Source organism: Nicotiana attenuata, unplaced genomic scaffold (assembly GCF_001879085.1).
Source record: "Nicotiana attenuata strain UT unplaced genomic scaffold, NIATTr2, whole genome shotgun sequence".
Taxonomy (NCBI): Eukaryota; Viridiplantae; Streptophyta; class Magnoliopsida; order Solanales; family Solanaceae; genus Nicotiana; species Nicotiana attenuata.
In genome coordinates, this window is record NW_017671076.1 from 159,700 (window position 1) to 171,896 (window position 12,197).

At 38.5% G+C, this 12,197-nt stretch overlaps 2 protein-coding genes across 2 annotated transcripts; one reads left to right on the forward strand and one right to left on the reverse strand.

Moving 5' to 3' along the window:
• Positions 1-6,907: 6,907 nt before the first annotated feature.
• On the forward strand, positions 6,908-10,658 carry LOC109205728 (glucan endo-1,3-beta-glucosidase 3-like). The gene is made up of 6 exons (XM_019368470.1): positions 6,908-7,131; positions 8,093-8,397; positions 8,703-8,892; positions 9,046-9,076; positions 9,145-9,242; positions 9,518-10,658. Exons 1-6 carry the CDS (start codon positions 7,041-7,043, stop codon positions 9,712-9,714), a joined length of 912 nt encoding a protein of 303 aa, XP_019224015.1. The 5' UTR covers positions 6,908-7,040; the 3' UTR covers positions 9,715-10,658.
• LOC109205720 (serine/threonine-protein kinase WNK8-like) lies at positions 9,739-10,403 on the reverse strand. The gene is made up of 2 exons (XM_019368465.1): positions 9,806-10,403; positions 9,739-9,752 (listed from the first exon to the last, which is right to left on the reverse strand). The coding sequence occupies exons 1-2, from the start codon at positions 10,401-10,403 to the stop codon at positions 9,739-9,741; spliced, it is 612 nt and encodes a 203-aa protein (XP_019224010.1).
• Positions 10,659-12,197: the final 1,539 nt, after the last annotated feature.

Here is a 12,197-nt window from a genome sequence, read left to right on the forward strand (position 1 = left end):
TTCGGTCGGCAGTGGAAAATTTGATATCGGGGTCGGAATGGAATTCCGGAAGTTGGAATAGGTTAGTGGTGTCATACTTGACTTGTGTGCAAAATTTGAGGTCATTCAGACGTGATTTGATAAGTTTCGGCGTCGTTGCGGAATTTGGAAGTTTAGAAGTTCTTAGGCTTGAATCCGAGGGTAATTTGGTGTTTTGATGTTGTTTTGGGTGATCCGAAGGTTCGACTAAGTTTGAATGATGTTATGGGATGTGTTGGTATGCTTAGTTGAGGTCCCGAGGGCCTCGGGTGAGTTTCGGGTGGTTATCGGATCATTAGTTAGCTTTGGAAATTGGCAGATCTCTGGTATCTGGTCTCTGGTCTTGGAAGTTCGGACCGCACAAAATTGGTGCAGACCGCGGAGATGTTATGCGGTCGCGACAAAATTGTGCGGACCGCAGCGAGGGGTGTGCGGCCGTAGTGAGTTTTATGCGGACCGCAGAATGAAAATGGCTCAGGACCCGCGGCCGCAGCAAAATTATGCGACCGCAATGATGGGTGTGCGGCTTCGATGGGATTATGCGGACTGCACAGTGAAGGTTTAGAGAGCACTATATAAGCGAGGCTTAGGGTTTTATTTCTTGGACTTTGGGAGCTTGATTTAAGGCGATTTTTCGAGAGTTTTTCAAGAAATTCATCAGGGTAAGTGATTCGAACTCGGTTTTGGCTAATATTGATGAATATATCATTGAATTCATCATTCGATTTGTGATTTGGGATGGAATTTGGGAAAATTGGTGGAGTTTCATAAAATGAATTTCTGGAATTTGAAAGCCGATTCGAAGTCGGATTTGAGTGAAACTAGTATGGTTAGTCTCATAATCTAATGGGTTGTCAGATTTTGCGACTTTTGTCGGATTTCGGAAAGTGGGCCCGGGGCCCGACTTTTGAGTTGACTTTTGACCTAAAGCTTAGCATTTTCTTATGGGATTGATTCCTTTAGCTCGTGTTGATTGTATCAAATTGTTTATGGCTAGATTCGAGGCATTTGGAGGCCGGTTCGAGAGGCAATGGCATCGCAGAGTAGGATTTTGATCGGCTTAAGGTAAGTAACAATTGTAAATCTAGTCCTGAGGGTATGAAACCCCGCATTTCATATCGTTTTACTATTTTGAGGTGACGCACATGCTAGGTGACGGGCGTGTGGGCGTGCACCATTGGGGATTGTGACTTGGTATGTCCCATAGCAACTATAAAGTAGCGTATTTGGTTGAAACTATATGATACTTATGTGATTTAGAAAGAGTTTATGTAAATTGGGTTGAATGCAATGTTTTGGCCTTGTGCCAAAGCTGTTTACACCCTTAGGGGCCTTTGTCTTACTATCCTCTCACTTCTTTTGATTGAAAATCTATACTCAGTCAGGTTATACTTATTGATATCATAACTCAGTCTTTATTACTCTGTTTTGATGCATATAAATGTTGTTTTGGGCTGAGTACCCTGTTTTTACTGAGAGCCCGAGTGTCTTGAGAGGTTTATGACTAAGTGAGGCCGAGGGCCTGATTTGTGAGGATATTTATAGGATCGGGCTACACGCCACAGCATATTCTGATACAGGCCGAGGGCCTGATTGATTTATGCCATGAGTTGGCTTGTTATAGCTCTTGGGCTGAAGGAGCCCCTCCGGAGTCTGCACACCCCCAGTGAGCGCAGGTACCTACTAAGTGCGAGTGCCAAGTGCTGAGTGACTAGGAGGCATGAGTGATAGTGAGGTATGCCCGATGGGCTGTATACGAGTGACTGTGAGGTTCGCCCGAGGGGCTATATATGAGTGATGTTTTACCCGAGGGGCGTTTTATGATTTCATTATTTTGCTCACCTTTGCATTGAGCCTTTGTTTGAAAACTGTTGAAAAATACCTTTAAATGTTTTTTTATCAGAACTGGGTTTAAGAGAGATGATTTGATCCAACCCTGATTTTTAAAAGCCTGTTGTATTTTACTGAGATTTCATGATATGAACTTTAAATGCTTTATTGCTCGTCACTACTTCTCAGCCTTTTTTTTCTTTGGTTACTTACTGAGTTGGCGTACTCACGTTACTCCCTGCACCTTGTGTGCAGATCCAGGCGTATTAGGACCCGGTAGCAGTTGTTGGCTATTCCAGTTGTAGAACTTCTAAGGAGTTAGCAAGGTAGCTGCTGGCGATCATAGCCCTGCTCTTCTCCCTCCTATCTTCCTATAGTTGTTTTGTAGCTACCTTCCAGACTGTGCTAGTTTCAGTATTTTCGGACAAGTTGTAGTAGATGCTCATGACTAGTGACATCCCGATGTCAGCTTTTCTTTCTGCACTTCCGTTGTTCGGAATTTCTCTATGAAGCTTTATTATTAGATAGCTTGAATTTATCTTTGAAATGTAATATCGTGTTGTTTTTGATAAAGAGTCGGCTTTCCTACCATCACGATATGGTAGTTTGGGTTGTGACAATGTATGAGCATTTGTAATACAATAGCTCTCACTTTGGCCAAGCTTTCACTTTATTTCTATGCCAAGTTGTTAGATTCGGGAACACAAGTTATGTTGGTGTTTGAATTGTAAGTTTCATGGGGGCATGTTTCAGTCCATTCGTTTCAATCTAAAACTAATTTCCACTCTCCTTTTAAATGTTCAAAAATATTTCTTATGTAATGGATCAGTTGTTGATGAAACTGTGAAAAATGTATAGGTTTAAATGATGAGTATGCTAGAAAGGTTTAGAAAGAATATCTTTTTTTTGTGAGGGAATGAAGTGTGCTTGTGAGGTTTAATGGAGAGGATTAGTGGAAAGAATATTTTGTGTGACTTATGTTGGCCGCAATTCGTATAGTTAGCTCGTTAGATGAATCGTCCTCTATTAAGTAGTAACTTGATTTGAGATTACTCTTTCGGAATTCATTGAATAATGACATGGTGTGTATCGGGATGTTTAGTTATTTTGTTCTTAAGAAAACTGAATGTGTTATGATTTATTTGTTTGATTTGTTAGTTTTCTTGTTAAAATTTGAAATAAGATATAGTCTTGGATAATCTGATATGTGTGGGAAAATTGAATAAATGAGTAGGATTGAGAATGAAACTTACTACACCACTGCTTGAGTTGAAGTTTATCGAGCAAGTTAATTGGGTGGTAGTATTGAGTATATAAAAGATTGAATTAATAAAATTCTTCCATTCCAAATCTTAATAAACAACAACAACAATATACACAGTATTATCCCACACTATGAGATCTAGGGAGGGTAGTGTGTACGCAGACCTTACCCCTACCTTGTGGATAGGGAGGTTATTTGCAATAGACCCTCGGCTCAGGAAAGCATAAGCACCACATTATTGAAAATATAGACAAGAAGGGACAGTACCAAAAAGCCATATAAAAGCAGAATAAAACAACAAGATAGTAAGGTGATCAACAATGAAAGAAAACAACAGAAACCTACTACCAGCGAAAAGCAATACTGCGTGCCTGTACTACTGTTATGAACACTATAGACTACCTACTCTACTACCCTAATCCTCGATCTCCATACCTTCCGATCAAGGGTCATGTTCTCGGTCAGCTGAAGTTAGGGATGGCAAAAGGGGCGGGGCAGGGCGGGGCGGGGCGGTTTTCAGCATTCGCGGGCGGGCGGTTTACAATGTTTGCGGGGCGGGCGGGGCGGGTAGGGTCCTAAAGTTTTTTTTAAAAAAAATAACGCGGGGCGGGGCGAAGAGAGAAGGGAAATTAATGAATACCTTTTGCAGTAGTGCTCTTGCGTTCTTGAGCTCTATATTGAAGTAAAACATATGGATCTATTCCACCACTGCACCATATATAGCAACACCAATTCATAATACCAACTATTAAATCAAAATACTCAGAAGATGTCACAATTTAAACGACACGAATACTGTTTGAAAAGTCAATCTTCTACTGAATATACTTATATAAAATAATTAATTTATAATACTATATTAAATGCAACTTTGCTCATCCTACAGCAAAGTAGCAATAAACGAAAGAGAACACAAGAGTAATGAATCAATACCCCAGAATTCGCTGTTTTTGAGACCACGAGCGTTGACAAGATGAATCAGTAGTCAAATTAAAGAAATTACAAAATATTAGTATTTTACCAAACTACTAATATGGATTTAAGAAATTACAAAATATTATTAAAAGGTACCAAATTAAAAAAAATTAAAAAAAATATATGCGGGGCGGGGCGGGGCGGGGCGGTTAAAAACAATAAATTTTGTTTTGCAGGGCGGGGCGCGCCGGGTTGGAGTCTTTGCGGGTGTGTGCGGGTCTGCCCCGCAACTGCACCGCCCCGCACCGTTTGCCATCCCTAAAAGAGGCTAAATGGTGCACTGGTTGAATGGTGAGTTATTTACCTAGAAGAGCAAGGCTCAAATCCCACTTAATATGTTTTATTCTCTCCTTTCTTTAGTGGTGCATCGTTGTTATAAAAATCCTAGATCCGCCTCTGGTTGAATAGAATATTGTGCCCTCATTGCGTAAAAATCCTGAGTCCGCCTCCGATCACTCCCCTTAAGAAACAATAAATAACATAGTAATTTTACTATATCACCCCTATTAATTATCTGTTGAAAAATGAACTGAAAATAAGTGGTACTTAACAAGAACGGTAAAATAAGTATAAAGTAGCAAATTATCCATTGGTTTTTCAAACTGGATAAGTAAAAGTAAAATCTCTATTTTTAGTACAGTGAACAAGTAAATTTGGACGGAGGAAGTATTTATATATTTTTAATAGATTTTCTAATACAAATATAAGATCTAAACAAAAATTACTTTATCCGAACTCTATACCTAATGCTCTAGCTCCGCCTCTTTTTATGATCTCCATCAAATGCATGCCCCCACATAGATTAGTTAATCCCAAGGGACACAATAAGAACTCACTTTACATGCAGTTTACAAAGGAGCCCCACAAAGATAATTTTTTATACACACAGACCCTAAGAACTTTAAAAATTGATCAAAAGTACTTATTTTAGCTAGGATTTGGGTAGATTACTCATCATTAGTTTTCAATAGTTTATTTAACTGTGGGAGCAGTTGCAGACTTGAATTTTCACTTTTTGACGAAAATTTTCCTTGAAATTGCAGAAAAAGACATAAATAGAGCCGCAACTATAGCAAAAGGCCATAATTAGCATCTTTAAGAGCAAATTATTGGAGTGGAATGCTAAGCAAGTTAGCCTGACAATTTTTTCAAAAAACAAATTATTTCGAATTAGTCTAATGTGTTGAAAAATTTCTCTTAATGTCAACATGAAATTATAAAGACTTGACCTTAAAATTGCATAATTGAATTTTTTTGGTATAGGTCACTTGATATTCAGTGCTCACTCGCACGATTAATTCATATCCGTGCAGCGTAGGGTTCATCAAAGGAGAAACGCATTTTACTAGGGGTTTTGGTTTCTCCATTCACACTGCTCGAGCTTGAGCACGAGACCTCGGATTAAGAGTGTTATCCTAACAACTTTTTCCAATGTACAAAGACCTGGGACTGTGGATGGTTTATTGTCTTAATTTGTTGTTTAAGTTTCACCTTGTTATTTCGTCTATTATCTTAATTTAAACGTGAAATTACAAGACTTGACTTAAAATTGCATAACAATATTTTTTGGTATAGATTACCTGATATTCAATGCTCACTGGCACAATTAATTCATATTCGCGCAGTGCAGGGTTTATCAAAGGGGAACGTGCACTCTACTAGGGGTTTTGTTTCTCCATTGCCACTACTCGAATTCGAGCCCGAGACCTCCGGATTAAGAGGTGATGGGATTGGGGGTTCATGATGACAACTTTTTGTACAAGAGACCTGGGACTATGGTTGGTCCTTTTAGCATAGATAAAGTTTTGGGGGGGGGGGGGGGGGGGTTAGGTATGTGAGAAGCAGCAGGAGAAGAAGTAATATATATATATATATATATATATATATAGAGTTCGAACCAAAATTATTAAGTCAGAAACGGAAGCATCAGTCGGCTATTATTGGGTGCTTGATTTGGTCCTATGAAATAGTGAATAAAAATGTCACAAAAAAAGAAAAAGAGGAAATTGCACATAAGATTATCATCATTACTACCATCACTAACTTCAACTCACACCCCACACTTAAATTCCAAACAATTCCCTCTTTCACTTTCTTGTCTTCTCCTCTTCCCACTTCTTCTTCCCTTTTTTGCACCTTCTTTTTCTTGCTTCCTACCCCTACACCACAAACCTATATTATGGCACAACTTAAAAATATAAAAGAAGTAAAAAAAAAAAAGGTACAACTCAATATTTGGTATGAATTTAACTTTTATACAATGACATTATAAAAAGAATTTCACACTATCAAATCAGTAGAAGTAGCCATTAATGCTGTAACAGGGTAGGGTGTCTAAATCATACTCCTTGGGGTGCGGACCTACCTCGGATTCTACGCGAACGCGAGATACTTTATGCATCAAGCTGCCATTTTTACTATAGAATCAGCTAAATAATAATACTCTCTCCGGTTCACAATAAGTGACCAATTTGCTTTTAGCACGCCCATTAAGAAAATACTAAATTCTATACAAAAATACCTACTATGACTAAACTACCCCTAATTAAACATTTAATGTAAGGAGTAAGAAAATTTTTTAGGGATATGTACATAGGGGTTATTTTGTAAAAACAAATTGAATTCTTTCTTGATTACATAACTGGACACTTATTTTGAACCAAAATGAAAAAGCAAATTGGTCACTTATTGTGAACCGGAGGGAGTAACAAGTAACCATTCATGGAAAAAAAAATGAGATCAATATCCTAAAAAATGAGTGTTACTAGATATATTGATATTATAAAGTTCTTTATATTTTCTGCTATATAAATTAAAAGCTATTGATATATATACACAAAACATCATCTGCTTTGCTAGAAAATAATCATGGTTTCTTGTTTTTGACATGGTCTGGTTTGTCCTCCTCACTTTCAAGGGAAACTAAGAGCAGAATATAATAGTACAAAAGAAGATGAAGAAAGTTGGAAACTTTAGAACAATAAGTACAAGAATTCTCAGCAATCTTATATTTATTCAACTCAGTTCTCTTTGTATCTGTTCAGGTGAATGAACCTTGTCTCTTTCATTTGCACAACTTTCTTTTACAAAAGGCTACCTTATTCTTTGTTATTCTTCTATTATTCCTCTGCTTTGTAATTTTGATTCATAGAATTTGCATGTTAAGTTGAAAGCCAAACTTAGGAAGTAGTAATTGCAGCTCATTTTCTTTAACAGAATATGTTACTTCAACTCTGTTAAACAGGCTATAATGCTCGGACTCTTCGAAAATATCGTCGGGTGTGTGTTGGATCTTCCAAAAGTAGTGTATCTTTTAAGGATCTGACGCGAGTTCGGCAGTATTTTGGAGATTCCGTACAACATAGTTAAACAAAACCATTCTAGATATCTTTTCACATTTTACACATGATTAGACATTCAAGCCACTAGCTCTTTTGAGTTATGTTGCACGGACTCTCCAAAAATATTGCTGGACTCGTGTCGGATCCTCCAAAAATGCACTATTCTTCGAGGATCCAGTATGCACCCGGTGATCTGAAGAATCCGAGCAACAATAGCTTTTTTTTGGGTAGGGGATTGGTTTGGGGGGGGGGGGGGGTTGTACAACTACATTTCTTGTAGAGATAACTATTTCCAGTAACTTATAGGAGTATTACCTAAAGTTTATAAAGTAGTCATAATTACATAAAACCAGAAATGTCATCCCCATAGGTTATAATAGTCGTCGAGCAGCCCGCTGCACAAAGCATTTCGCATTCACGCAGGGTCCGGGGAAGGCCCGCACCCCAAGGGGTGTAACGTAGGAAGCCTACCTTGACACAATCATCAATGGCTGATTCTACGGCTCGAACCCGTGACCTATAGGTCACACGGATACAACTTTACTGTTGCTCCAAGGCTCCCTTTCGACCGTAGGTTACAATAGTCTGTTCCCAAATATAAACTTTTGATGCACATTTAACTAGTAGTTTGTTTTGACAGTAAAAGTTCCTTTGCTCCTTACAGGTTCAAATGCAACACCAAAAGAATTCATAGAGCAGAAGAAAATGTTATACCAAGTAGAGGAGAAATTTGAGAAGTCTAACACAATTTCTAGTAGTCAAAAGGATATAACAACTCCTATAACAACAGTTCCAACAGGAAATCCTACCACATCCACTCCTGTCCTGAATCCAACAATCTCAAATCCAGATTCGACTCCCACTGGCCCGACTAATTCAGTAATGACACCTGCGATAACCAATTCTCCGGTGCCTTCAGGCGCGAGCTGGTGTATTGCTAGCCGAGCTGCTTCGCAAATTGCTCTGCAGGTTAGTGGAGGATCCAGAGGCGGATCCAGAATTTAATTTCAACCTTTAAGGCTATTAGCATTGAACTCATTGTGTTTTTAAGCTATGGGTTCAGACCTATAATTTGTTGCAATTTGAATAGATTTTTGCATATAAATCTATGCTCCGCGTCAGAAGTACTGGGTTCAGATGAACCTAGTGGTCCAGTGCTACATCCGCCACTGGGCGGATCTAGACTAGATGCAACAAGTTCAAAAGAACACAATGTATCTAGCTCGGACTTTATAATCCACCGACTTTAAATCCTGGATTCGCTATAACTGCAGGTTGCTTTAGACTATGCTTGTGGCTATGGTGGTGCTGATTGCTCAGAAATTCAGTCTGGTGGCAGCTGCTACAAACCTAACACTCTCCGAGATCACGCTTCGTATGCATTCAACAACTACTACCAGAAAAATCCAATTCCAAATAGCTGCAATTTTGATGGCGCTGCTATTACTACCAATACTGACCCCAGTAAGCTAGTCACATTTGTTATTAGTCAAGTACTATGTGTCTATGTCGTTATGACGTATTACTTATTGAAATGCGTCACCATATCATTTAAAAGTTTAAACTGTTTAAGAGAACATTCTTTTAATTACTTTAATTATATTATGTTGTGTGCAGGTGGTGGTTCATGTCAATATCCATCAACAAGGTAACTTAATTCTTATATACTTCTTTTCTTTAACAGAGAAATTCTGACTTATCTTGGGAATTTTACAGCACAAATGCATCTATTCTGAACATAAGTAATGCAAGTGGATCGAGAGTATTTGGCGCTGGACCAACCACACCATCTACCTCATCAGCTGTCGCGACAAGTAGCTCGTTAACTTATCACTTCTACATTTTAGCTTACCTTATGATACTTCAAAGAAGATATGAAACTGTCTTTTCCTTTTCCATTATGAAACTGTTTAAATGAAAAGGCAATACTTACATTTGGAAAAGAATCAATCAATCAACTACGCCTTATTCCTAAACAAGAAAGTGTGCGATTCATCCTACAATCATCACGCCAAACATAAATTCTTAATATCCCTTGCACAACACTGTATTCCCCTGAAAGGATGACTAACTACAAAACTCGCTGTAGGAGCACAAGCGTCCAATGTTGATGATCCACCATTGTACAGAAAGAATGGATCTTGCAACAACTCGTCTGCAGATGGCCTAACAGACATGGGAAGTAAACACTTCTCAATGATATCCTTCACTCTTGAGTCTTTAACCTTTCCAAGAGATGCAGGTTTTTCACCAGTAATATACACTTTCCTAAGTATTTGCCCTTGATTGATGCATTCCTTATATGGATATTCACCGGTAACCATCTCAAGAAGACACATCCCGAATGCATATATATCCACCAGTTCATTGTATTCACCATCGTAGAGCTCAGGAGCCATAAATTGAGGCGTTCCCTTAACCTCTGTGACGAAATCACCCTCCATAAGACGAATCGCCAACCCAAAATCTCCGAGCTTAACCTGTTTCCCACCACTCTGAACAAAAATATTATCACACTTGATGTCTCTATGAATGATCTTCGGGTTCTGTCCATGAAGAAAGCTCAAACCTTCAAGAATCTGCCTACCCCAGTTCTTAATATTCCCCAAGTCAATACCAGTCCCGTTATTACTCTTCAACATATACTTTGTCAAACTGCCCGAAGGGAATAATTCTGTGATCATGTTTAGAGTTTTGGCCTCGGAATCAAACCAGTAAGAGAGGCACTTCATAACCCTCTCATGGTTTAAAGATTGCAATAGAACAGCCTCAGAGAACAACTTTTCTGGTGTTTTTAATAATGCTTTACCATCTTCTCCATGAAAACTTATTTGGTTCCACGCAATTTCAATGTTTTGAACTTGATCAAACCCTAGGTACACCTCTTTAAAAGCGCCTTCACCTAACACGTCACTGTATCTAACGAACCTACCACATGGAGATTTCTCTTCAACTCTGCGTGACCCGTAATCCATCGTAGCTTAAACTCGGACTAGAAGAAAACAAAAAACCAGAGTGTGTGACGTGGAAAAAAGATCAAAGCGGGTGTTCAGAGAATGCTTCGATTGCAGCCGAGAAAGAATCCATAACTAACGACAAATTTGGCTGAAAACGCATGATGTTTAATAGCTGAATATGAGACATTGATGATGATAATCTCAACCTTTTCATCTCATGAATTTATGCATTAAACAAAAACGATGAAATTGAGTGCCGAATGATGAGATTAATGTAGATAAAATATAGTGAAGACAGGCGTAATATTTCTTTTTCGTTCGAACTTAGTAGTTATATAGGATTAGTGAAAATACTTCCTTAATTGAGTTAAAGTAGAATTAGTGAAAAGTTAGGATTTCATTCCGTTTCAATTATTTTTTTCTTTCATAAAATTAATTACAAGCTTCTGCCTTCACGGTAAAGATTTCCTAATTTAGTTTGGATTAATCTTCCCTACAATTATTTTCCTCATTTGACTTGAATTGAAAGATATAAGAGATTTGAACTTCGAAATTTTCGTAGATTCTTTATAGAGATAATAATAAGTAGGTTCATTTAGGTAATACTTAGTAAACTTTAAAATCAAAATTTGGTTATTTTCGAAAAAGAAAAGAAAAAATAAGTGCATTGCCTTGTTTAGTCACAAAGAGGAATTTTAATTACGAAATTACTTCAAAAACTAATTAAGTTATTGTTAAATAAGGTAAAAGAATTCTATTTGAATGTGTTCTTAAATAATTTTAAAAGGGATGCTTTCTGCAACATATTGCCTCTGTCCTGTGTTCTTATTTTTAAAAAAGGCAATATATCTTTTTTTTTTTTTCTCTTTCTTGGTTACAAAAATAAGGGATTATAATCCTGGAATAAAATAAGTGAAGTAAAAAATAATTAATTCCGAAATTGTGGAGTGCTGAAGGTGATAATCAACAATATCAGGAGAACATGAATTATGTGGCCAACTACGGGGGACCGAGACCAGGTGGTCAGAATTGGGGTCAACAGAATCAACAATATAGACCAACTCAGTAGCAGTACAATAACAACAATAACCATGGGGCTATGCGATCACAGGGGCAAATGGTGCCTTACCAAAGGTAACAAGGGTACAACCAACTAAATCAGCAGCAGGCTTATCAACAACCTCCACAATAACAGATTGTGAGACAGGAAGATGGGTTTGCTAAACTTGAGGGAATGATGCAACAAGTGATTAGTGATAACTAGGGATTTTGACGTGTTTCATGCTCCTTCTTGCTTACGCTTTGATTATAAATTCTTACAAAATAGTCCCAAAATGCTCATAAGTTGTGCTTGACTGCAAGTTTGATCAACAAAGTGAGGAGATGTCAAAGATCGGCTCAAAAGGAGTGAAACCTGTACAAGTACCAAAGACAAGACAACTCAGGACAAACAGGCCTAGTGCGGCCGCACTACACTTTCTGCGGTCCGCACTAGGGAGATTCAGAGACCTGGATTTTAAGGCATCAAAGCAGTGCGGCCGCAGTAGATATTATGCGGCCCGCACTGAAGACACCGCGGCTGCACTACCATTTTATGCGGTCCGCGGAACCAAACTTCAGAGAGATGTCAAGTGCCAAAGTTCAAGCCTGTGCGGTCCACGGTCGTGTTTGTGCGGGCCGCGCTAGATGCCTCCGCAGCCGCAGTCTATTCTGTGCGGTCCGCGAAGCCTGGGTTTAGAGAGTTGATTTTTCAGAGTCAAGAGCCTAGTATGGCCGCACACCATTTTGTGCGGTCCGCACTGACCCTGCAGG

Bases quoted from the DNA above. Each gene is read 5' to 3' on its own strand.
- LOC109205728 (XM_019368470.1), top strand. From the start codon at position 7,041: ATGAAGAAAGTTGGAAACTTTAGAACAATAAGTACAAGAATTCTCAGC. The intron at 7,132-8,092 runs GTGAATGAACCT...TGCTCCTTACAG, and splicing joins TTCTCTTTGTATCTGTTCAG to GTTCAAATGCAACACCAAAA. The intron at 8,893-9,045 runs GTAAGCTAGTCA...TGTTGTGTGCAG, and splicing joins TACTACCAATACTGACCCCA to GTGGTGGTTCATGTCAATAT.
- LOC109205720 (XM_019368465.1), bottom strand. From the start codon at position 10,403: ATGGATTACGGGTCACGCAGAGTTGAAGAGAAATCTCCATGTGGTAGG.